General features: G+C 43.6%; 1 protein-coding gene across 1 annotated transcript; it reads left to right on the top strand.

Moving 5' to 3' along the window:
• The first annotated feature begins 959 nt into the window (after positions 1-959).
• CLIC2 (CLIC family member 2) lies at positions 960-25,824 on the top strand. The gene is made up of 6 exons (XM_087728417.1): positions 960-1,415; positions 12,910-13,019; positions 14,579-14,704; positions 19,331-19,437; positions 21,173-21,354; positions 23,182-25,824. The coding sequence occupies exons 1-6, from the start codon at positions 1,359-1,361 to the stop codon at positions 23,341-23,343; spliced, it is 744 nt and encodes a 247-aa protein (XP_087584543.1). The 5' UTR covers positions 960-1,358; the 3' UTR covers positions 23,344-25,824.
• The last annotated feature ends 770 nt before the right edge of the window (positions 25,825-26,594 follow it).

The following is a 26,594-nucleotide window of genomic DNA, read 5'->3' as shown; positions in this document are numbered from 1 at the left end:
GAGAGACAGAGAGAGAGACAGAGAGAGAGACAGAGAGAGACAGAGAGAGACACAGAGAGACACAGAGAGAGACAGAGATAGAGAGACAGACAGGGAGAGAGAGGGGGGCAGTCAACAGCAAGCTATGCTCTCTTTTAGAATCCATTCTATCCTCCATTCTCAAATCTATCTATCTGTCTGTCTATCTGTCATCTGCCTCCATCCACTCATTCATCTACTTATCCAGCCAGCTATCCACCCACCCATTCATCCAGGCATCCATCCAATTGTGATTCATGATAAAATGCTATATAAAATGGAGTATTTTTTCTTCAGAAAGACCATCCAATCATGTTCTTCTTCTTGGGGAGAACATTCCACCCAGTGGTGGGATTCAAAAATCTTCACTACCGGTTCTGTGGGCATGGCTTGGTGGGCATGGCTTGATGGGCATAGCAGGGGAAGGATACTGCAAAATCCCCATTTCCTCCCAAGTCCCGATCAACTGGGACTCAGGAGGCAGAGAATAGATGGGGGCGGGGGGCCAGTCAGAGATGGTGTTTGCCGTTTCTCCGAACTACTCAAAATTCCCGCTACCGGTTCTCCAGAACCTGTTGAATGCCACCTCTGATTACACCTCTTCTAGCGCAACGGTCTCTCTTTCTAGAGAGCATTCTGGAGCGTGACTAGAACTGGTTGGGAAGTGGGATTGTTTAGATGCTCACCTCCATAGAGGTTCTATCCCAAAATCACATTTTCATTCCTGTAAAGTCCGGCATCGCCCCAAAGTTGTTACACTGTTCCTTTGATTCATGGATGGGGCCATTTATCTATGTAAAAACTTCATCATATGGGAAATGACCTTGTAAATAAAATATAAGGATGTCCTTGGGTGGAGCAATTATCATATGACAGAAATGTATGAAGTGAGTGACCTCTCTATCTAACTGAGGTACGAGATGCTTCCCGGCTCACTTCCTGTTATAGAAATTCTGGCAGCTGCGGAGTGGCGCTCCAGAGAAGGACTTATTCTGGGTCGCTTCTCTGAGAAATAGACATCTGGCTCTTTTGATATCACGGAGAAGAACGTGGTATGTGGCTTTCTGATAAACCGTGTTGCTGACTCATGGCTGGGAGGTCTTTACAGAGATCCCCGTCCGGCTGGTAGCAAATTGCTCGGCACACCACCTCACGACTTCTGGCTGAGGCAGGGCAGCCGCTTCCAACCAAGGGAGTTTCAGGCATGAAATGTCATCGTCTTCCTTAGAAAGTCCCTGCCCTGAAAAATTCCCCAGCGCATCGGTGGGGAAGCCTGGTGACAAACAGTCCGTGGTGGGAAGGAAGTTCTCAGCAACAGTTGGTGGCCAGCTAAAGACAGGATGGCGAGTTGGCTTCGTAATCCCCTAAAGGACCCCGAGATTGAGCTGTTTGTAAAGGTCAGTTCCTATTCGTTGCAAAGGTAGGCTTTGGGGCAAGTGTCAGAGGCCTTGTTCAAAAAGAATAAATAAATAAATAAGCAGGTTGTGGGGCAGAATACCAGAGGACTGGCAAACCACAACAGGAAATCATAAACGTAATGGGAATGATTGTGGGTGGCTGAGACCTTTAAGTCTAGAAGAGTATACCATTATGAAACTATGCTACTACATCGGTAGATTAAATTAAGGTTTCCAGACATTTGATACTGCATGAGAACTATCTTACGAATCGTTTGGTTAAGTGCTTGGGTGTGGCCATTTAGAAATCTTGCCTCCTGTTTGGAGCTGACCAAATGTTTTGGTTTGTTTTTTAAAGTTTTAATTTTTTTTTATTAAAATGAAAAAAATCCACTTTTATGTAACCAGTGTGTTGTCTGAGTACAATCATTTTTGAGAAATAATCATGATAACAAATAATCGTTCATAACATTGATGCTGATCACATAATAGTAATATTTGTTTATCCCATATAATAAACCCTACTTGTAAAATTAATCCTTCTCTTATATTTCTATATTTCTTTCTGTTTTTATTGTCTAACCATTGATAAAATAAGTTTCGTGTTAAATAAATATTCCGTTTCTTCCTTTTCTTTGATTTTAAGTGTTAATCTAACCATTTCTGCACCTTCTAATGTTTTTTCTATGTACGGATATCATTACTTTTCCATTGCTGTGCAAATACAATTCTAGCTGCAGTTAGCATATGTAAGATTAAGTAGGTATTCCTTTTATTATATTTTTTCCAGTAGGATGCCCAAGAAAAATACTTCTGGTTTCAAATCTATATGTTGCTTTATCATTTTTTTCCAACTGAGCTGACCAAATGTTCAAGAGCTGATTTTGCTGATCAAAAGACTTTGTTGGACATCATCAGAGTAGCACACTTGTGATGTTGTTGCTATTAATTCTTAGTACTGTACAAAGGCAAAAGTAACATGGATGAAATGAGGGAGGGAGGATGGAAAAATCTGGTGAGATCTAGCCAGGAAGGACACTTTATACTTAAGTGTCCCTGCACTGTTGTGTAACTCCTGGTGGAAATCCTGAACTCTGATACAAGGATTTGAACTCAGTTAGAATTCACAAGTAAACTTAATCCTTGTCCTCTTAGGAGGCAGAAAAACAGAGGTACAGTTCCTTTATCCATGTGTGAACCAACTTATGGGGAAAGTGAGTGTGCCTGAGTTAATGATGTACCAGACAGCATTCTCTTTCTAATCCTTTTTTAAAAATTATTCTTCCTTTTCCCTTCTCCCTTCCCCTTCCAAAACAATTATGTGCAAGTACCATATTCCGTTGCACCGATATGATTCTGATGAAATTAATTCCTATACATAAAAACAGGTGCCACAATAAATTGGGTGGCATTTTAATAATGTCGGCTGGCTGCACTTAGAAAAGATTCCATCCTTATACTTCTGTGTAAAGACACCTTCATTCTTTCTATCGTTGTGACTCATATAATTCACCTTTCACAACTACCTGAGCCAAGGTGGCGCAGTGGTTAAATGCAGCACTGCAGGCTACTGCTAGATCAGCAGGTCAGCGGTTCAAATCTCACCGGCTCAGGGTTGACTCAGCCTTCCATCCTTCCGAGGTGGGTAAAATGAGGACCCAGATTGTTGGGGGCAATATGCTGACTCTCTGTAAACTGCTTAGAGAGGCCTGAAAGGCCTATGAAGCGGTATATAAGTCTACTGCTATTGCTATTGCTATTGCTACCTTTAACTCCAGCCTCCTCCTCCTCCTCCTCCTCCTCCTCCTCCTCCTCCTCCTCCTCCTCCTCCTCCTCCTCCTCCTCCTCCTCCTCCTCCTCCTCCTCCTCCTCCTCCTCCTCCTCCTCCTCTTCTTCTTCTTCTTCTTCTTCTTCTTCTTCTTCTTCTTCTTCTTCTTCTTTTTCTGGACCAGAGTTTTGACTCTGAGTTTACTATGTTTAAATTTCTCTTACTGAAAGTCTGCACCAAAATACATAAGGAGTTTTCATAAAGGGCCAGTGGCATAGCTTCCTAGCTTGGCCACAATAAATCTACTGGTTTAAAAAATTGATACAGGTCATCCTTCCAGGGATTTCTGTGGAAACCATTTGCTGCGGTAAGAGCCGTGGTGGTGCAGGGGTTAGAATGCAGTACTGCAGGCTAACTCACTGTTCACTGGCAGGAGTTCAATCCTGACCAGCTCAAAGTTTACTCAGCCTTCCATCCTTCCCTGGTTGGTAAAATGAGGACCCAGATTGTTGAGGGCTAACTCTGTAAACCGCTTAGAGAGGGCAGGAAAGCACTGTGAAATGGTATATAAGGCTAAGTGCTATTGCTATTAGGAGCCCTGATGGTGCAGTGATTAGAATGCAGTATTACAGGCTAACTCTGCCCATAGCCAGGAGTTCAATCCTGACCTGCTCAAGGTTGACTCAGCGTTCCATCCTTCTGAAGTCAGTAAAATAAGAACCAGATTGTTTGGGGGGCAATAGGCTGACTGTGTAAACCACTTAGAGAGGGCAGTAAAGCACTGTGAAGTGGTGCATAAGACTACTGCTATTTCTATAGCTCACGCATAGACCAATATTTCTCTTGGGAACTTTAAGGTGTGAAAAAATTCCCTAGCATGCTGGCTTGGGAAATTCTGAGAATTGATGTCCACACATCTTAAATTTTGTCAAGATTGAAATGCACGGTAGCAGAACATGCTGTTTTGCCGTGGCGTTTTGGCGTTTTAACCCAAATTATGGCTTGTAAACCAGGCTTTAAGCCTTTAAACATGTTTGAGCATTAAGCTGAATGTGAATTGAAATGTTTTTAAAAAAAGATCCTTCAAAAGACCTCAGGCAACGTGTAAACTAACTGTGGTTCCTCAGGTGTGCAATAGACAAGTCACTCTGCTTTCAGGGTCTTGATTCTGCCATTTGCCACAATTTAGCAATAGCAAATTCAGCCCACTCTAAGCAATAGCAGTTAGACTTATATACCGCTTCATAGGGCTTTCAGCCCTCTCTAAGCGGTTTACAGAGTCAGCATATCGCCCCCACAGTCTGGGTCCTCATTTTACCCACCTCGGAAGGATGGAAGGCTGAGTCAACCCTGAGCCGGTGAGATTAGAACCGCTGAACTGCAGATAACAGTCAGCTGAAGTGGCCTGCAGTACTGCACTCTAACCACTGCGCCCTCTCTAAGCGGTTTACAGAGACAGCATATTGCCCCCAACAACAATCCAGGTCCTCATTTTACCCACCTCAGAAGGATGGAAGGCTGAGTCAACACTGAGCCGGTGAGATTTGAACAGCCGAACTGCAGAACTGCAGTCAGCTGAAGTAGCCTGCAGTGCTGCATTTAACCACTGCGCCACCTCGGCTCAGCTCTAGCTGGTAGACCAATTTTCAGTTCTGCAATCAAAACTGCAATAAAAATCTCGGTTCTAATGTTTATGAAAGCTGGGACATGACCACTGAAGTAAAGACAAGGCTAGAGAAAGCTCAAATAGCATTTCTTCAAAACGAAGGAGGTCTTCTGCAGTTCCCGACATAAGCCTAAGACTGAAAGTCAGGGTCATCAGATGCTACATGTTTTCTACCCTGCTCTACGGAGTGGAGAGTCAGTTTCTGACAGAAAGCCCCTTGAAGAGATGAGAAGTATTTGAAATGTGGATTTACAGGCGGCTGTTACGTATAAGTTGGGTTGACAAAATCAGAAATGAGGAGGTGATAAGTCACCTGGGAAAGCCAAGGGAAATCACCAAATCCATTAAAAATTGAAATAACAAGATTGGCTAAAATGTACCCAAACATGAATAGCAATAGCAGTAGACTTATATACCGCTTCATAGGGCTTTCAGCCCTCTCTAAGCGGTTTACAGAGAGTCAGCATATTGCCCCCAACAATCTGGGTCCTCATTTTACCCACCTCGGAAGGATGGAAGGCTGAGTCAACCCTGAGCCGGTGAGATTTGAACCGCTGACCTGCTGATCTAGCAGTAGCCTGCAGTGCTGCATTTAACCACTGCGCCACCTTGGCTCTTCCAGCTGACCTGCTGGAAGTGTAAAAAAGTACAAGGGACTTATTATCACATATGGTGGACCTGCCCGGAAACACAAAAATATTGGACAAAAATTTGGAAATGAGTGCAAGAAATTACAGGAGAACAGATAAAATACAAACCCGAAATCTTTCTACTGGGAATAATCAAAGGGAAATATACAAAGAAAATTAAGTACATTTTAACACATCCGCTAACTACAGCTAGAATAGCATTTGCCCAATGCTGGAAACAAAATAATACTCCCTCGGACAAATTAGTGATAAAAAAAAATTTGGATTGTGCAGAGATGGACAAATTAACCCTGAAATTAAAAGATAAAGAAGAGTCGGAATATTATGAAATTTGTAACAATTGGTACAAATGGCTGCAAAACAGGAATCAAATTAATTAAGCCAAAAAACAATATATATAAATATATATAGAACAGTGTATAAAGGTGTGTAAATATAGAAGCGAAATATTATATACATGTACAGGTATGATGACACAACAATGTTGATGTCATGACTGTAAGGTGTTGTAGAAGGGGAAAAAATAATTTTAAAAAATCTGCTACAAAAAAAAAGTGAAATAATATTTTGGACATGTGATGCGACACCTAGAAAAATACAGCATCCTTCACTTAATCCTCCAAGAAAAGATTGAAGGCAATCCAGGCAGAAGAAGACCATCGTGGCTTCAAAATCTATGGGACTGGTTTGGACGAAACTCAGCCGCACTTCTTCGTGCGGCTGTTGGTAAAAATAGGATTTCCAACATGATTACCAACATCAGATGACTGATATGGCACAAGAAGAAGATAATAGAAACTGATTTGTAAATTTTCCTATAGCCTCCTTCATAAGATAAAGGTAAAGGTTCCCCTCCACATGGATGCTAGTTATTTCCAGCTCTAAGGGGGGGGGTGCTCATCTTCGTTTCTAAACCGAAGAGCCAGCACTGTCTGAAGACGTCTCCGTGGCCTTGTGGCTGGAATGACTGAACATTGAAGGCACACAGAACACTGTTACCAGAGGTGGGTTCCTACCAGTTCGCACCTATTCGATAGAACCGGTTCGTCAAATCTACTGAACCGGTTAGAAGAAGTTCCACTAGTGGACCCGGAAAGCAGGCCACACCTACAGAAGAGGTTCCCAAAATTTTTTGAAACCCACCACTGGTACTTGGATATGATTATTCTACACTATCATGCTCATATTGTGGGAGCAAGCCACTCCCACAAAGGAGGCCACACCCACAGAGTCGGTTCGAACAATTTTTGAAACCCACCACTGACTGTTACCTTCCCACCAAAGGTGGTTCCTATTTTTCTACTTGCATTTTTTACGTGCTTTCGAACTGCTAGGTTGGCAGAAGCTGGGGCAAGTAACGGGAGCTCACTCGGTTATATGGCGCTAGGGATTCGAACTGCCGAACCGCCGAGCTTTTGGATCGACAAGCTCAGTGTCTTAGCCACTGAGCCACCGCGTCCCTATATAGAATTCCTATAATACTATAAACTGGGACTCTATTTTGGGGAGAGAATCTCTCCTTTTTCTTAAACCAGGAATCTTCCACTTAGGAGGGTTGGGTAGGGAAGAGAAACGGAAATAAGCCAGCCCGTGAGAAATCCTTTCCACATTGTATGGTCAGAGCTTAAAAGAATATGCATGGAAAATTCTGATTAATTTAGCTTCCTTATAAGATCTAATCAAAAGGAATAGAAAGGGTGGGGGGGGGGAATGGAGAAAGCCTCCGATGACTCTTAGGGAAAACATTTGTATTTTTCTTCCACACCTTTCCTTTTGGGGTTTCCCTCCCTCCTCCTTTGCTGCAAGCCGACAGCACCAACACTTTGTGTTGTGTCCAAGGTTCCCCCCACTGGGAGGACTGGCTGTGCTCGGCAATCCTTTATCTCATTTCCTGAACAACTCACAATCGCAGACCCCGAAGACGAAGAGGGCTACAATAGGCTGGCACGCCGCATGGGGAGTTTTCGGTATTGCTTTCACCCCTGATCCAGCCCGCACCTAAGGAAGCGGAAATCATGTGCTGTTTGCTTTGAAAACAAGAACAAAACAGTCATGCTCTCTTTCAGTTAGGAAAGATCTCCTCTCCGGCAGCAGGGATCAGCCTGAAATAGGACTGGGTCAACTTTATGAAGGAACCCAAGGGTGGTTTTCAAAAGACGACTGGACCTTTCTTGGTTTTTATCTTTGGAAATATTTCACATCTCATCTCGTTCTGAAGAAGCCTCTTAGAAGGGAAGCAAAACGTTTTCAAGAAAAAAAACAAGAAAGTCCAACTGTCTTTTGAAAAGCACCTTTGGGACAATCATGACTTGAATGGTTGAGAATCTCCATAGTCTTCTGAATGTGCAAGAGAATGTGAGAAGCTCCCAATAACAGAATAGCAGAGTTGGATGGGACCTTGGAGGTCTTCTAGTCCAACCCCCTGCTCAGGCAGGAAACCCTACACCCGGGATGGCGAACCTATGACACGGAGGCGTTGCCCTGTCAGCTGGCCAATGCACATGTGTGCGCTGGCCAGCTGAGTTCAGCCTTTTTAAAAGTCATTTTTCACCCTCCCCAGGCTCTAGAGGCTTTATAGGAGCCTGGGGAGGGCGAAAACAGCCTCTCCCGCACCCCACCCCGGTCCCCGAGGCCCTCCGGAGGCTTCAGGAGCTTCCCTGAAGTCTCCGGAGCGCAAAAAACCGGCCCTACTATGGGCAAACCAGAAGTTCAGGAACGGACTTCTGGTTTTCTCGTAGGGCCGGTTTAAGTCCTCCCGAGGCTTCAGGGGGCTTCCGGAGGCTTCCCTGAAGGCTCCGGAGGACTAAAAACGGCCCTACGAGCAAACCGGAAGTCACTTCCGAAGTCGTTTTTAGTCCTCCAGAGGCTTCAGGGAAGCTCCTGAAGCCTCCGGAGGGCCTCCGGGGGGAAGCGGAGGGCTGTTTTCACCCTCCCCAGGCTCCTATAAAGCCTCTGAAAGCCTGGGGAGAGCAAAAAAAGCATGCAAAAAATGGGGGGTTGCGCTGATCGTGCATGCATGCGCACTGGGGGGTTGTGCATTGCATTATGGGTGTGGCACACCCACGCATGACCCCCCCTGCACTCCCCCCGCTTATGACATGTGAGCCAAAAAAGGTTCGCCATCGCTGTCTTATAGCATTTCAAACAAATGGTTGTCCAGTCTCTTCTTAAAAACTTCCAGTGTTGGAGCATTTACAACTTCTCCAAGGCAAGTTGTTCCACAACTACAATGAAATATGAAGCCCCCACAGATGTCTTAACTCCCATCCAGGATTTGGCATACAGATTAACAGAGTTGGAAGGGACCTTATACAGTAAGTCATCTAGTCCAAGAGACCCTACACCATTTTTGACAGGCTCTTCTTGAAAGTTTCCAGGCATGAAGCTCCCACAACATCCGAAGGCAACTTCTGTTCCATGGGTTGATTGCTCCCACTGTTAGAAAATTTCTCCTTCTTTCTAGGTTGAACTCTCTCCTTGTTCAGTTGTTTTATGGTTATGGAGAAAATGAACAACTCAGGGTTGAATTGTTGGGTCCCTAATGTTTTTTGAGCTTATTTCTCTTTCTCTATTGTTAGGTTAGGTAACTTCATCAGCACAAGGGACGGTTAAGGTTTGCTGGCTGTTTTTATATGGCCATTTGTTCAACCAGCCATCTAAAACTATACCCAGCATGAAATGAGGACATGCATTTAAGGCCCAGCGGGGAATGAAGCTGGGTCTGCTTGTTTTTTCTGCCCTTTTGTTGCTGTTGTTCAGAAAACTCCACTTCTCCATCACGTTTCGATCACTTAAACATGAGTCGGCAGCCAAAAAAGCTAATACAATCCTTGGTTGAATAAACAGAGGCATAGAATCAAAATCACATGACGTATTAGTTCCGCGTTATAAATCCTTAGTAAGGCAACACCTGGAATATTGCATCCAGGTTTTTTTTTAAATATAAATTTTTGTTTTTATTACACAGACAACACATACACACAATAAAACAAAAACACAAAAAGCATCATCACATACAGCATGTCGTTTGGTTACAGGTGTTTTAACATCCATATTCTCGAATAACATTTACCATCACAGATTTTTCATCTAGTATAACTAAATACCTCACTTTCATTGTACAGTATATGTTCGATTACAATTAGTATTATTTTATTTTCCAATAAATCATAATTCCCTTACATTCTTGATTGTCTATTTGATAAAAGTATACCTTTATATAATCCCCATGTGAAAGAAAAAAAAATTACCAACCATTTATATTTATATATCACTATTTTTCAATTATGCATAATTCCACCAATCAACTATCAGGTATGCTTATGTTCTTTGTTATCCTTGTACTCATACATTCAAACAGAAATCCTATTCCTTCATTTTTCAACAAAATATTCTAAATAGCTCTCCAAAAGCAACGATGGAGGGAAGATGGAAAGTTGGAGGGGGGGGCGAAAGAAAGGGTGTATGGAGGGTCGAAGAGGTATATTGGGTTTCTATTTTGGGGGGTATTGTTGACAAGAGGAATGGCTGTGTTTATTGTTTAATGTTATATGGCCCCGGTTATGCACAGTATATATGTGACTGTACGAAAATGAAAAATGGAAAATAAAAAACACATTTAAAAAAAATATTCTGAATAGTCGCTACATATATATACCAATTTTTAATTATTCCCTTATTAAAATTATTTATCAACAACAAGATATCATTGTAATATGTTCTTAAGGTTATACATTATATCACCAATCCTCTATCAAGTATACATAAAATCATCCAGTTTTGATCACCAAGTTACAAAGAAGATGTTGAGACTTTTTTTGGGGGGGGGAATGTGCAAAGAAGAGCAACTAGGATGTTAAAGGTCTGGAGACAAAACCATCTGAAGTACATTGCAGGAATTGAGTATGGTCACTCTTAGAGAAAAAAAGGACTAGGGATGACAGGATCGTGGTATTCCAGAATTTGAGGGGCTGCCACAAAGAAGAGGGGGTCAACCTATTTTCCAAAGAACCAGAAGACAAGACAAGAAACAGATAGAGAAGCAATCTAGAATTAAAGAAAAACTTCCTAACAGTGTATTGGAAGAAATGTTCTTCTGTGTTCGGTTCCAAGTGGGGAAAAAGACACTGGAGACATGAAGGCTGCTTGGAAAGATGGTTTTAATGGTGGACAGGACCACATGGCTTGAGTCCTGAACAGAAAAGGTGATCCACATGCTTCAATGTTGGTGGAGAAGAGAAGAGAAGGGAAGGCAAGGAAGGAAGAGAAGCTGAGTCCCTGGTTTTATGCCCTCTCTGGCCTTTGATCTTGATCTTGTATTCTGATTGGTTGTCAGACTCCCATGGAGCCATGCAGAGGCAACTCTCTAGGCTGCGTTTTGAATCCAGGTTTGGTTGAGTTCTCAGATGCCATGTGGCGAGTTGGGTAAAAGGGCCAATATTATCATGCCTTAATCCCATCACTCTGGAGCTGAAGGGGAGAACGCTTTATTATGTAAAGTGGACTAGCTCAGGCTTTAATGGCTCATTGACAAAGGGGGATGGGCAGGAAGCTGCAGGCAGCTATTCTGTCTTTTAAAACATGCTACTTTCTTTTCACATCCAGAGAAATATTCTGCCTTTTCAATATTTCCTAGGATATTTCATTTTTCTGGAATTCCAGGGGTTTAACCCCTTTGAGGAGAGCAGAGAGTCAGCATCTAGAAAGCTAGACAAGTCAATCTAATTGCTTGTCGCCAGGAAAGTATCACTCAAAACAAATATATCGCTTTTTGGTTTTAGATTAGATAGACAGAGTTGGAGGGGACCTTGTAGGTCATCTAGTCCAGCCCCCCACCTAAGCAGGATACCCTACACCATTTCTGACAGATGGCAGTCCAGTCTCTTCTTGAAAGCCTCCCATGATGAAGCTCCCACAACTTCTGAAGGCAACTTCTGTTCCATGGATTGATTGTTCTCTCTGTCAGAAAATTTCTCCTTATTTCTAGGTTGAATCTCTCCTTGATCAGTTTCCATCCATTATTCCTTGTCTGGCCTTCAAGTGCTTTGGAAAATAGCTTGATCCCCTCCTCTCTGTGGCAGCCCCACAAATATTGGAATGCTGCTATCGTGTCTCCCCTGGTCCTTCTCTTCACTAGACTAGCCATGCCCAGTTCCTGCAACCGTTCATTGTAGGTTTTAGCCTCCAGTCCCCTAATCACCCTGGTTGCTCTTCTCTGTACTTTTTCTAGAGTCTCTACATCTTTTTATAGTGTGGTGACCAAAACTGGATACAGTATTCTAGGTATGGTCTTACTAAGGCTTTATAGAGTGGTATTTACTTGATCTTGATTGTATCCCTCTGTTAATGCAATTTAGGATTGTATTGGCTTGTTTGGCTGCCGCTGCACACTGCTGACTCATATTTAGTTGGTCGTCCACTAAGACTCCAAGATCCCTCTCATAGTTCCTGCTATTAAGCCTGGTTTCACCCAGTCTATATATGTACTTTTGGTTTTTCTTGCCTAAGTGTAAGACTTTAATTTTCTCTATGTTGAATGACATTTTGTTAGATAGGGCCCAGTTTTCCAGTCTGTCATTCCTGTCAGCTTAGTATCATCTGAAAATTATTAAGTTTCCCTCCTTTTTTTATTAGTACGGTAAATAAGTGCAGAAGAGTCTTCCTTCCTTCCTTCCCTTCTCATTCCCTTCCCATTTCCTTCCTTCCTTCCCTTCTCATTCTCTTCCCATTTCCTTTCTTCCCTTCCCATTTCCTTCCTTTCTTCCCTTCTCATTCCATTCCCATTTCCTTCCTTTCTTCCCCTCTCATTCTCTTCCCATTTCCTTTCTTCCCTTCCCATTTCCTTCCTTCCTTCCCTTCTCATTCCATTCCCATTTCCTTCCTTTCTTCCCCTCTCATTCTCTTCCCATTTCCTTTCTTCCCTTCCCATTTCCTTCCTTCCTTCCCTTCTCATTCTCTTCCCATTTCCTTTCTTCCCTTCCCATTTCCTTCCTTTCTTCCCTTCTCATTCCATTCCCATTTCCTTCCTTTCTTCCCTTCTCATTCTCTTCCCATTTCCTTTCTTCCCTTCCCATTTCCTTCCTTTCTTCCCTTCTCATTCCTTTCCCATTTCCTTCCTTTCTTCCTTTCTAATTCCTTTCCCATTTCCTTCCTTTCTTCCCTTCTCATTCCCTTCCCATTTCCTTCCTTTCCTCCCTTCCCATTTCCTTCCTTCCCTTCTCATCCCATTTCCTTCTTCCATTCTCCTTCCCTTCTCCTTCCCTTCTTTCCCTCTTTTTATTCTCCTCATTTCCTTCTCGTTCCCTTCCTTCCTTCTTCTCATTCTCCTCTCATTCCCTTCTCATTAAGTTCCCCTTCTATTCCCTCACCTGTCATTTATGAAGATATTGTTTTGTTTTGTTTCTATGGCAGGCTGGCTTGGATGGACAGAACATTGGAAATTGCCCCTTCTGTCAAAGCCTCTTTATGGTGTTATGGCTCAAAGGTGTCAGATTTAATGTCACCACCGTAGATATGACCAGGTAAGAGGGACGGAGGCGAGATTTCATGCATTCGCCATTCATTTGTGAACACAACTAAAGTCTTGGCGTTTAAACCAAACTAGAATCAGAAAATGACTGAGTGAATAGAATTGTCAAGGCGGCCTCCCTCAGTAACCAAGAAAGAAACCACTTAATTCCATTTTGCAGAATTAAGAGTACTTTTACTGGTTATGAGTAGATAGCAGCTAAGCAAAGCAAGATCTGAGGCAAAAGCGCGCGTAATCATAGATATCAATATTTGACCCAACTCCCTCCCCCTGGTAACCCCATCCCATAGTCCAATCCCCAAACCCCTCAGGTGTCATGTGGGTTTCATCTTCAAAAAGCATCATCAGGTTGGTATGCCGGACAGTTGGCCTTGGCGTCAAATCCACTAACTTCAGACGGTGTGAACAACTCCCTTTTTACAATCACTCCTGTACTGAAAGCTTCCCCTTCCAAATACCATGCCATCCGTCCCCCGTCCCCCCATTTCAATGGCAGCCGAAAGCAAGTAGCAAAGCAGATGCTTTCTTGGTCAAGTGTGATTGGACACACAAGGAATTTGTCTCGAGTGCAGAAGCTCTCGGTGTACATAAAAACAACAAAGGGATAAGTCACATATCATAAATCATAAGCTACAATCATACATCATAAGCTTCAATCATACATCATAAGATATACGAATGATTGATAAATCATAAGATAGCAATAGTAGTAGATGAGAAGATGGAAGAGACGAGAAGATGACAGGAATAATAGCAACACAACCTACTTACTACATGAGTCAATATTATTAATGGGACCTTGATCAAATCCCGCAACATATACTAAGGAAAAGCCTGCACAAAAATGTTCAGGTTTGTGAAAAGGTGGTTAAGAGAGGCAGCATATCTGGGAAATTACAAACTCCGTTGCAGATATATTTGTACAAGTGTCCACCAAAAACCCAGGCAAACTTCGATATTTGTTTCAAGACCGGTGAAGATTTTTGTCCACCCTTTGCAGATGGATCTCTAGGTATTCCTAGGAGTTAAATGAAGGCTGATCTAAGGAAAAAGAAGAAGAAAGTAAAATGGGGAAATAAAATCAAAGTCAGGACCATCTTTATTTATTTACTAGCCAATAACCCAGCATTGCCCAAGTATTTATTTATAGGGGGGAAATGTCCGGATCAAACACAATTTCTAATGTTGGATTTTCCCGCTTATCAGAGGGATCCTCCTAGTGGAGCACTGTGAAGCTGTTTCCACGGCAACTCCACTGCACTGCACAGTAGAAGCCATTTATGGCAGTACAGTAGAAGCCATGTTTTGGCACAACAGGCTGTATGTTAACAGAATACACATCCAGAGTGGTGTTAGGAGTGTCTTATCCCCACAGCACTTGTTTCCAGAGAGTAAGTCATCTATGTACCAAGTTTGGTTCAAATTGCTCCAGGCATTCCAGAGTTATACTGGAACACACATACGCACACACATACAAAGCCATTTATATACTGTATATATATATATATATATATATAGATTTTCTTCCTCTCTGTTGTAATTTCTGTTTAGGAAACCGGATGAGCTGAAGGATTTGGCCCCGGGCATCAACCCTCCGTTTTTAGTCTTCAACAAGGAGCTGAAAACAGATTTTCTGAAGATTGAAGATTTTCTGGAGCAGACCCTCTCCCCCCCTAAGTATCTTCATTCCCTATTTTGAATGTCCATTCACTTTTCTTACTCACATTTCTTTGCCAATTTTATGTAGTGCAACTTGGAGGTGGAGAGCCTTTGAGACCTCTGGATAATAGAGTTGGAAGGGACCTTGGAGGTTTTCTAATCCAGTGTTTTTCAACCATTGTGCCGCGGCACACTAGTGTGCCGTGACATAGTGTAAGGTGTGCCGTGGGAAAATTACTTTATATATAGTCAATATAGGCACAGAGTTAAAAAATTTTAACATTTTCTAATGGTGGTGTGCCTCGTGATTTTTTTCATGAAAAAAGTGTGCCTTTGCACAAAAAAGGTTGAAAAACACTGTTCTAATCCAACCCCCTGCTCGAGCATTTGACCCCATATCATTTCAGACAAATGGTTGTCCAAGAGATCCAATGCACCTGAGGGTAGAACAAGAAGCAATGGATGGAAACTAATCAAGGAGGGAAGCAACTTAGAAATAAGGAGAAATTTCCTGACAGTGAGAACAATTAATCGGTGGAACAACTTTCCTCTAGAAGTTGTAAATGCTCCAACACTGGAAGTTTTAATGAAGATGCTGGATAACCATTTGTCTGAAGTGGTGTAGGATTTCCTGCCTAAGCAGGGGGTTGGACTAGAAGACCTCCAAGGTACCTTCCAATTCTGTTATTCTATTCTATTTGTTGTCTCCTCTTTAAAAACCTCCAGAGTACCCACAGCTTCTGGAGGAAAGCCATTCCTCTGGTTAATTGTTCTCACTGTTAGGAAGTTTTTCTTTAATTTTAGGTTGCTTCTCTCCTTGACTAGTTTCCATCCATTGTTTCTTGTCTTGTCTTCTGGTTCTTTGGAAAATAGGTTGACTCCCCTCTTCTTTGTGGCAGCCCCTCAAATATTGGAAGACTGCTATCAAGGTTCCCCCTCGTCCTTCTTTTCTCTATACTAACCATACCCAATTCCTGCAACCGTTCTTCATCTGTTTTAGTCTCCAGGCCCTTCATTGTCTTAGTTGCTCTTCTCTGCACTCTTTCCAAAGTCTTTTTGGAATTGTTGGAAGAAATCTCCTTCTGGGTTCAGTTCCAAATGGGGAAAAAGACACTGAAAACATGGAGGCTGCTTGGAAAGATGGTTTAATGGTGGACCAGATCACATGGCTTGAGTTCCTGAGCAGGAAGGGGGGAATCACATGCTTCCAGATGTTGGGTGAAGAAGAAAGAGAGAGTGAGATGTTGAAAGTCCCTGGCTTTATGCCCTTTCTGGCCTTTGATCCTGAGCTTGTATTTTGATTGGTTGCCAGACTCCCATGGGGCCACGCAGGGACCACTCTCTGTGTGGAGTCCAAGTTTGGTTGAGCATTGCTTCTTCCCAGGTGCCCTGTGGTGAGATGGGCAAAGGGTGAATACTATCATACCTTAATCCCATCAACCCTGGAACTGAAGGGGGGAGATCTTTGTTATGTAAAGTATACTGGTTCAGGCCTTTTAATGGCCCATTGACAAAGGTGTGGGTTATTAAGAGTAAGGTCTGTTTCCTACCTAAGAGCCCGTTTCTTCATTTCAGGGAAATATCCAGGGAAATATAATATTCTGCCTTTCTCAATATTTCCCAGGATATTTCATTTTTCTAGGAGAGGGGTGGGCGCTAACTTCCTACAGTCTCAACATACAACTAGGCGCTTTCAAAGCTCTACTTTGCTCAAGGTCATTTAACCTCTTGCTTGGGAATTCTGAATTGCTGCTGACACTGAAGGACCGAGGCATGTTGCAGAGATGGCTTCTGGCAGAGAGGCTGCGACCCGATTTCGCGATGAGAGAGGGACAGCTTGCAAGAGCCATCTGTTTCCCACCAGGACCAGGGAGGAAATGTGGTGGCCAGAGAGATTAAAAACAATGAAGGGAAGTCAAGCATCGGGCGGAGGACGAATGGGAAGGCTAGGGGAACAGAGAAAGATGGGCGAGTTTTCTTTCAAGGGGGTGCAAATGCTGCAGATTTGTGGCTTATGTGGGTAGTGTTGTGTCTCTTTGCAGAGCCACGGAGGCAGGCTTGTTTAAGATAGTCTCCCCCTCCCTCCCTCCCTCCCTCCCTCCCTCTCTCTTTTTTTAAAGGATTAAAAAGTAGCCACGGAGCCAAAAGAAACGCTCAGCTCCAAAGGTTCGAAGGGAGGCCAAGATGCGCTCATTGTTGGCAACCACTGTCTGAATTGTCTGGCTGCAGCTGCAGTAAACAGGAGGCTCTTGAAAGGACAAGAGCCCCAAAGGAGAGCATTCCTTGCAGCGCGTCACACGTGTGTGTGGGGGGGGGGAGGGGGGGAGAGGGAGGCATAATCTGTCTTTTTAAGATACAAGAACAGAAAGTTTTATCCTCGCTTAACATGGCAGCCAAGCCCAAATATTTCAGTATTCAGTATGAAGTGGAGAGAAGTAACAGGTTTAGTGTTATCTCTCTTTCTCTCTCTTTCTCTTTCTCTCTCTCTTTCTCTCTGTGTGTGTCTCTCTCTCTTTCTCTCTGTCTGCCTTTCTCTTTCTCTGTCTCTTTCTCTCTCTGTTTCTCTCTCTCTTTATCTCTATCTGTCTCTCTCTTTCTCTCTGTCTCTGTCTCTCTCTCTCTCTCTCTGTCTTCTCTATCTGTCTCTCTGTCTGGCTGTCTGGCTGTCTCTCTCTCTTTCTCTGTCTCTCTCTCTCTGTCTCTCTTTCTCTCTGTGTCTGTCTCTCTGTCTCTCTGTCTGTCTTTCTCTTTCTCTGTCTCTTTCTCTCTCTGTTTCTCTCTCTCTTTATCTCTATCTGTCTCTCTCTTTCTCTCTGTCTCTCTCTCTCTCTGTGTCTTCTCTATCTGTCTCTCTGTCTGGCTGTCTGGCTGTCTCTCTCTCTTTCACTCTGTCTCTCTCTCTCTCTGTCTCTCTTTCTCTCTGTGTCTGTCTCTCTCTGTGTCTCTCTGTTTGTTTGTCTGTCTCTCTCCTCTCTCTATCTCTCTCTTTCTCTCTCTCTCTGTCCCTCTGTCTGTCTGTCTGTCTGTCTGTCTGTCTCTCTCTCTCTCTCTCTCTCTCTCACACACACACACACACACACACACACACACAGAGAGAGAAAGAGAAAGAGAAAGAGAAAGAGAAACTGCAGTCCATGAAGTGGGCTTCCAATAATAAGCACTCCTTCTGATGTCTCGGACTACAATACTCATTATCCTCAGTTGGCCCGATCTTTAATTTAGGGGAATAAAGCAGCCCAGGCTCGCTTTAGATTGCGAGATGGGCCACGTATGAAACAAACAAACAAACAAACAAACAAACAAAAGTTGAGAACTGTAACCCATCCCATCCGAAAGGGACCAGACTGGGGGAAACTGCCACAGATTATACCAGGAGAATCGTGTTCTTTTTCATTCTTTCGGTTTCTCAGTTAAGTTGTGGAAACTCACCAGAAAAGGCACTAAAATATCCAGAGGCAAATGGAAGGATAAGAAAATAGAGACGGCATGGTAATGGTGCCCTCTAGCGGCCAAAACTTTTAATTGCTTGTATTTAGCTCTCTCTTTTTTGCTGAACGCCACCACACCTCCTCCCCCTCCCCCCTCCTCCTCCTAGGTGCAGAAGACCTGCAACCTTTAACAATTTCCAATACTCATAAGATTTCACATGATGAGTGGTGTGGTGGCCTATAGGTGGCGCTCTCCCCTCACTATCAGGAGGCTGTGAGTTCCATCCTAGGTAGAGGCAGATATTTCTCTCTCTGGGCACAATGAGAATATATCTGCTGAAGAAAACTCCGCATTGGCGATAGGAAAGGCATCCAGCCAAAAAACACTCAGCCCCATTCAGTTGCTGAGACTCCACCCCCGCAAGGCATTATTGGGTCATGAAAGGGAGATGATAAGGAGATTTCAGATGATGCTCTTTGGCTTCTAGGCTGCAGTGGCTGAAATGCACAGCTTGCAATTGAGCAGTCCTGCTCTCCGTGATGAAGCATTTAATTACTGTATTACCTTGCTCAATGTTTCTGACCCCCTTCTCACAAGCTTGCTTTTAATCTGCTGGGTTCTATCCCCTTAAACTGACTATTTCTATAGTACGTGGAGTTGCAAACAGATAAAGATATTCCTCCATTTCACCCTGTCTCTTTGTAGCATCCTCAAATTTCCATTCCCGGTTTCCTTGTCATTGCGATCTAGCCCAGAGGTCTCCAAACTTGGCGACGTTAAGACTTGTGGACTTCAACTCCCAGAATTCCTCAGCCAGCATGTCTTCCCCAGCCATGGCTGCCTGGGGAATTCTGGGAGTTGAAGTCCACAAGTCTTAAAGTCGCCAAGCTTGGAGACCCCCTGATCTAACCTAATAGTAATTGTAGTCTAATAACATCCTTGGTTATTAGTCTAGAATTCTATAATAAATTGCTTCTTGCAAGAATTAGACGTTACTTGCTTTGTAATGGTGGAGAAAGACTGTTCTTATTTCTTACCTATCTAGGGCTCTGGTTTATTCAGGTTTTTGATCCCGGGTGTATCATCGTAACATTTTCTGCGTTAAAAATCTTGTCTTTCTTCAGAGATTGAGTTCTATAACAATTGATTTGGAAGCAAATGTCTTATGTTATTCATTGGCGTGGTGGAAAACTAACATTGACATTTCTCGTTAAGGTACCCACAGCTCACCCCCCAAAACAAGGAGTCCGTGGATGTGGGCAGAAACATTTTTGCCAAATTCTCTGCATACATCAAGAACCCCCATAAGGAAGCAAATAAAAGTAAGGAAGAAGGGAAACACTCTTTTAAAAAAAACCTCTTACAAATGCTAAGCAAAATTAACCACCATTCATCATTCATTTACAACTATTTATTTATTTATTTATTTATTTATTTATTTATTTATTTATTTATTATTTGACTTATATACCACTTCATAGGGCTTTCAGCCCTCTCTAAGCGGTTTACAAATTTTTTTAGCAAATTGAGTCACCAACTTGCCCCCACAGTCCAGGTCCCCATTTCACCCACCTCGGAAGGATGGAAGGCTGAGTCAACCTTGAGCCGGTGAGATTTGAACCGCTGAACTGCAGATCACAGTCAACTAAAGTGTCCTGCAGTACTGCACTCTAACCCCTGCGCCACCTCGGCTCTTTAACGACCATTCGAAGTCACAACAGCGCTGAGAAAAGAAACTTATGACCAATCCTCCCACTTACAACCATTCCCCATTCCCCATGCTCCCCTGATGCAAATTGCACGGGTTGGCAAATCGGCATGCATTTAGGATGATTTAATGTCCCAGGTCAGTGATCACCATTTGTAACCTTCCCAGATGGCTTCCCGAGAAGCCAAGTCGGTAGGGAAAGCTGGTTTCGCTTAACAACCACATGACTCACTTAACAAGTGTGGTGGCGCAGTGGTTAGAATGCAGTACTGCAGGCTACTTCTGCTGACTGCCGACTGTCTGCAATTTGGCACTTCGAATCTCACCAGGCTCAAGGTTGACTCAGCCTTCCATCCTTCCGAGGTGGGTCAAATGAGGACCCAATTGGCTGACTCTGTACGCCGCTTAGAGAGTGCTGTAAACTACTGTGAAGTGGTATGTAAGTCAAAAGTGCTATTGCTATAGCTAACTCTGCCCACTGCCAGCAGTTTGATCCTGACCAGCTCAAGGTTGACTCAGCCTTCCATCCTTCCGAGGTGGGTAAAATGAGGACCCAGATTGTTGGGGGCAATGGGCTGACTCTGTAAAATGCTTAGAGAGCGCTGTAAAGCACTGTGAAGCGGTATAGAAATCTGAGTGCTGTTGCTATTTGGAGCCCTGATGGTGCAGTGCTTAGAATGCAGTATTACAGGCTAACTCTGCCCATAGCCAGGAGTTCGATCCTGACCTGCTCAAGGTTGACTCAGCCTTCCATCCTTCTGAGATCAGTAAAATAAGAACCAGGCTATTGCCTTTCCTTCCTTCCTTCCTTCCCTCCCCCCCTCCCTCCCTCCCTCCCTCCCAGTGATTAGAATGCAGTATTACAGGCTAACTCTGCCCATAGCCAGGAGTTCGATCTTGACCTGCTCAAGGTTGACTCAGCTTTCCATCCTTCTGAGGTCAGTAAAATAAGAACCAAGCTATTGCCTTTCCTTTCCTTCCTTCCTTCCCTCCCCCCTCCCTCCCTCCCAGTGGTTAGAGTGCAGTATTGCAGGCTAATTCTGTCCACTGCCAGCATTTCGATCCTGATCGGGTCAAGGTTGACTCAGCCTTCCATCCTTCTGAGGTTGGTGAAATGAAGACCCCAATTGTTGGGGGCAAAATGCTGACACTGTAAACCGCTTAGAGGGGGCTGCAAAGCCTTGTGAAGCGGTATATAAGTCTAAATGCTAGTGCTATCACAAATCAACCCCCTTGGTTAGCAATGAAAATTCTGATCCCCAGTGTGGCCGTAAGTCAAGGACCATCTATAATCCATTAGAAGTGAAGAATGTTGCATTGGTTTCCACATCTTTTTTCTTGTGCTTCAGGTTTGGAGAAAGCTTTAGTGAAAGAGTTCCAGCGCTTGGATGATTATTTAAGAAACCCCCTGCCTGAAGAAATTGACCAGAATTGTGCTGAAGACATTCTGGTTTCCGAGAGGAAATTCTTGGATGGAAACCGGATGACGTTAGCAGACTGCAACCTTCTGCCCAAACTCAACATCATCAAGGTGAGTGTGTCTTGCTCTCTCTAATGGACTTCCATTTCTTTTTCTCAGATGAGTTGCAGCCCCTGTGTTTTGTCTTCCTTTCTCATCCAAATTTGTGGGGAAGAATTTTATTGGTGAATTGTAGCAGCAACCCTTTGATCTCAGTCTCTCCGGCCTCTATTGTTTGGAAATTTAAAAAGGAAGGAAGGAAGGAAGGAAAGAAGGTAAAGGAAAGCACAGGAAGGAAAGGAAAGGAAAGGAAGAAAAGGCAAGGAAAGGAAGGGAAAGGAAGGAAGGAAGGAAGGAAGGAAAGGAAAAGAAAGGAAAGGAAAGGAAAGGAAAGGAAAGGAAAGGAAAGGAAAGGAAAGGAATGCAAGGCAGGCAGGCAGGCAGGAAGGAAGGAAGGGAAAGGAAAGGAAAGGAAGGAAAGAAAGGAAAGAAAGGAAAGGGAAGGAAAGGAAGGGAAAGGAAAGGAAAGGAAGGAAAGAAAGGAAAGAAAGGAAAGGGAAGGAAAGGAAGGGAAAGGAAGGAAGGAAGGAAGGAAGGAAGGGAAAGGAAAGGAAAGGAAGGAAAGAAAGGAAAGAAAGGAAAGGGAAGGAAAGGAAGGGAAAGGAAGGGAAGGGAAAGGAAGGAAGGAAGGAAAAGAAAAGAAAGGAAACGAAAGGAATGCAAAGCAAGGCAGGCAGGCAGGAAGGAAGGAAGGGAAGGAAGGAAGGAAGGAAGGAAGGAAGGGAAGGGAAGGGAAGGAAAGGAAGGGAAAGGAAGGAAGGAAGGAAAGGAAAGGAAAGGAAAGAAAGGGAAGGAAAGGAAGGGAAAGGAAGGGAAGGAGAAAAGGAAGGAAGGAAGGAAGGAAGGGAAGGAAGGAAGGAAGGAAGGAAGGAAAGGAAAGGAAAGGGAAGGGAAGGAAAGGAAAGGAAGGGAAAGGAAGGGGAAGGAAGGAAGGAAGGAAAGGAAAGGAAAGGAAAGAAAGGGAAGGAAAGGAAGGGAAAGGAAGGGAAGGAGAAAAGGAAGGAAGGAAGGAAGGAAGGAAGGAAGGAAGGAAGGAAGGAAGGAAGGAAGGAAAATTATATCTGAATAACAAATAACCATATACACTCTTTTTATGATCCTGTAATTCCTTAATTCAGGGTAAAGTCGGGCAACTGGATGGAGCTGAGCATTTACTCGCCGGATGCCCTTCCTGGTGCTTACATGAAGTTCACAGCAGATATTTTTTTTCTTCGCATGCTAAGACATTTGCCACTATCAAGGATTGAACTCTCGACTTTCCAAGTGGGAGGCGAGCGTCTTCACCACTAGGCCATTGTGCTGCTCATAAATACACATGTATATAAAACCTGAAGCTAGGTTGGGTGTTGTAGTGGCAATGTGGAAGACCACTCTTATCCCGAGGAGTTTAGTGACACATTTTGATTTTGTCTTCATATTAAGAAATTTTTTTAGAAGTTTAGAGCTTGTTCTCAGCTAATTTGCTTGTTCTCCACTCTTGCTTGCTGAATAAAGAAGATGGGAGGAAAATCTTCATATAGCAACAGCGCTTCGACTTATATACTGCTTCACGGTGCTTTTACAGCCCTCTCTAAGCGGTTTACAGAGTCAGCATCTTGCCCCCAACAATCTGGGTCCTCATTTTAGCTGCAAAACGGTTAAAATTTCCGACTTTCATTTCCCAATAATAAGTAATAAGAAAGCTTAATTTTTTTCCCTTTATTTACTAGTTTGCTCATTGTCTCTGCATCCAAAAGAACCAGTTGCCTGAGTACCTCATCATTTGCTCCGACGCTTGGGAAATCTGCTTATTTTTCTCATTGGCCAATTTTTCTCCATTGCTTCTCTCCCGTTTTCTAGATTGCCGCCAAGAAGTATCGCAACTTTGAGATCCCTTTGGAGATGACGGCAGTTTGGCGCTATCTCCACCAGGCTTATGCGCGGAATGAGTTCAGCCACACTTGTCCAGCTGACGAGGAGATCGAACGCACTTATGCCAGCGTGGCTAAGAAGATGAGCTAAAGACCAGGCTCTGGAAGTTGGTGCCTGCAAAGGTCTACCGGGGAATTGGGTGTGCAATACTAACCCCAAGCTGAATATTCTTCATATGCTAGTCTTAAAAAAAAATACTTTGTATTTTTAGGGGGAGAATCATTGTAGTCATCTTCTCCTGCCAAACCTTTTGACCATGAGTTGGCCATATATGAGAGATTCTTCACCCACATGTACACTTTTCATGGAGCAAAGGTAGTTAAATCTGACTCTCCAGCGTGGTTAGTTCTGTTAAGAGATTCCAAGACATTTTTGCAAGGATTCCGAGAATCAACTGATCAAACACTACCTTGTTGAAAAAGATTATTTGCCTCTGCACCTAGGAAGGATATTTTTTTTTCCATCCAGACTTCTTGGTTGGGGTTTATAAATAGCCTGAGCACCACCCAGAGGTAATATTCAGTCAGTTCGGACCAGTTCACTCAAACAGGTAGTGGAAATCGCAGGTGGACGAAAGGGGAGTGGGCTTAGCAATAGCAATAGCAGTTAGACTTATATACCGCTTCATAGGGCTTTCAGCCCTCTCTAAGCGGTTTACAGAGTCAGCATATTGCCCACAACAACAATCCGGGTTCTCATTTTACCCACCTCGGAAGGATGGAAGGCTGAGTCAACCCTGAGCTGGTGAGATTTGAACAGCCGAACTGCAGAACTGCAGTCAGCTGAAGTAGCCTGCAGTGCTGCATTTAACCACTGCGACACCTCGGCTCTTTTCGCAGGAAAAAATTCGTTCGTTCGTTCGTTAGATTCGTTTCAGGAGTGTGAAGATCTGTCCGTGAATCTCAGAGACTCTGTGCCCACTCTTTTCATGCACAGCACCTCATTCGGAAAATATTTGCATGGCAGCTTTCCAAGATAGATAAGGTCTGTGGTCATAAATACTCCTTTAAAAGACTGTTTGCCAGGCCTTTGCTGAATGTGAATGAGAGGAAGTCACATTCGTTTAATAGAAGGGTTTTGTCGGAACCAGGATTCTGCCTCCTGCTTTTTGGGGAAGCCTACGTCAGAACACTTACTCCAGCTTTCCTTTGCTTTACACACCTGTGAAGGTCACAGATGCAAGGATTGGTCTTTTCTCATCACTATCATAGCTTCGAGATCAGTTCACACACGAGACAGTTACTAAACAAGGACAACCTGTAAGAGAAGACACTGATGTGTAAGAAGGACACACTCAAGAGGGAGGCAAAAACAGATCTGTGCGTATCGCTGGGGGGACTGGCAGAAATACTCGCATTAACCTGGTTTGTAGATTATCCTAAACCGTGCTTGTTTTTGATCTCAGCATGGCATGCAAGCCAGGTGGTTTATTTAACAAGCTTTTTTAAAATAAATAAATAAATACTGGCTTAGCTTTACCTGCAAGTCAAACCATGGCTTGCCTGGTTAAGAACTTTAGGGAACCGTTATCATCCTGCTTATCGTTTTGCGCCATTTTCAAGTTCCTTGGCATCAGGGCTCTGCCTGATGTGACCTCTCTTCGGGAAACAGGTATTTTGTAAGTTAAAGTGCTCCATCATAACATGAGAAGATACTGTAGGTCAGGGTGTCCAACCTTAGCGACGTTAAGACTTGTGGACTTCAACTTCCATAATTTAGATCAGTGTTTCTCAACCTTGGCAACTTGAAGATGTCCGGACTTCAACTCCCAGTATTCCCCAGCCAGCGAATGCTGGCTGGGGAATTCTGGGAGTTGAAGTCCGGGCATCTTCAAGTTGCCAAGGTTGAGAAACACTGATTTAGATACAGATAGAGTATCTGTAGAGAGTTGGAAGGGACCACGTAGGTCATCTAGTCCAACCTCCCACTCAAGCAGCCTTTCTGACAGATGGCAGTCCAGTCTCTTCTTGAAAGCCTCCAGTGATGAAGCTCCCACAACTTCCGAAGGCAACTTCTGTTCCATTAGTTGATGGTTTCCACTGTCCGAAAATTTCTCCTGATTTCCAGGTAGAATCTCTCCTTGATCAGTTTCCATCGATTATTCCTTGTCTGGCCTTCGGGTGCTTTGGAAAATAGCTTGACCCCCTCCTCTCTGTGGCAGCCCCTCAAATATTGGAAGACTGCTATTCTGTCTCCCCTGGTCCACCTCTTTTCTAGACTAGCCATGCCCAGTTCCTGCAACCGTTCATCATATGTTTTAGTCTCCAGTCCCCTGATCATCCTGGTTGCTCTTCTCTGCACTCTTTCTAGAGTCTCAATATATTTTTGTATGGTATGGTGACCAAAATTGGATGCAGTATTCTAGGTGTGGTCTTACTAAGACTTTATAGAGTGGTATTAGGGCCTCACTTGATTCCCCAGCTAGCATGTCCACAAGTCCACAAATCTTAAAGTTGCCAAGCTTGGACACTCCTGCTGTAGATGAATAAGAGCCCCCTTGCAAAGCAAAGATAAGTGTTTGTTTACTTTGTATTCCTGTAATGATAATAAACTTTATTTTATATACAACCTCCACTGCTGACTTAGATGATATTTATGGTAGTTAAAGGTAAAGATTCCCCTCGCACATATGTGCTAGTCGTTCCCGACACTAGGGAACAATACTCATCTCCGTTTCAAAGCCAAAGAGCCAGTGCTGTCCAAAGACGTCTCTGTGGTCGTGGCATGACAAAACCGTGGTCCATTAAAGCGCGCCCGATTAAAGTGCGTCGCTGACGTCATCAGCAGCGCGACAACAGCAACCGCGGAGAAAAAAGAGCGCTTTAAAAAGCGCTTTGAAAGCAAGCCGATTCACGTTAAGGTAAGGGTTAGGGTTAGGGTTAGGGTTAGGGTTAGGGTTAGGGTTAGGTTAAGGGTTAGGTTTAGGGTTAGGGTTAGGTTAAGGGTTAGCGTTAGGTTTAGCGTTATGTTAAGGGTTAGGTTTAGGGTTAGGTTTAGGGTTAGGTTAAGGGTTAGGTTTAGGGTTAGATTTAGGGTTAGGTTTCGGGGGGTTAGGTTTAGGTTTAGGGGTTATTTTTAGCTTTAGCGCTCACTGTTACCTTCCCGTGGTTCCTATTTTTCTACTTGCATTTTTAATGTGCTTTTGAACTGCTAGGTTGGCAGAAGCTGGGACAAGTAACGGGAGCTCACTCCGTTATACGATGCTAGGGATTCGAACCGCCAAACTGCTGACCTTTCTGGTCGACAAGCTCAGCGTCTTTGCCACTGAGCCACCACATCACTTTTATGGTAGTTACTGATATGTAAAATAAACACATGGGTTCAAAGTGTTTCTTCCATCA

The sequence above is a fragment of the Thamnophis sirtalis genome, unplaced genomic scaffold (genome assembly GCF_051295495.1).
Source record: "Thamnophis sirtalis isolate CommonGarterSnake01/CBP01778 unplaced genomic scaffold, rThaSir2_p1.2 scaffold_13, whole genome shotgun sequence".
In the NCBI taxonomy this organism is placed as follows: domain Eukaryota; kingdom Metazoa; phylum Chordata; class Lepidosauria; order Squamata; family Natricidae; genus Thamnophis; species Thamnophis sirtalis.
The sequence above is the reverse complement of the archived record's forward strand: the minus strand, read 5'-3'. Positions and strand labels throughout refer to the sequence as shown.

Bases quoted from the DNA above. Each gene is read 5' to 3' on its own strand.
- CLIC2 (XM_087728417.1), top strand. From the start codon at position 1,359: ATGGCGAGTTGGCTTCGTAATCCCCTAAAGGACCCCGAGATTGAGCTG. The intron at 1,416-12,909 runs GTCAGTTCCTAT...TTTCTATGGCAG, and splicing joins AGATTGAGCTGTTTGTAAAG to GCTGGCTTGGATGGACAGAA. The intron at 13,020-14,578 runs GTAAGAGGGACG...ATTTCTGTTTAG, and splicing joins ACCACCGTAGATATGACCAG to GAAACCGGATGAGCTGAAGG.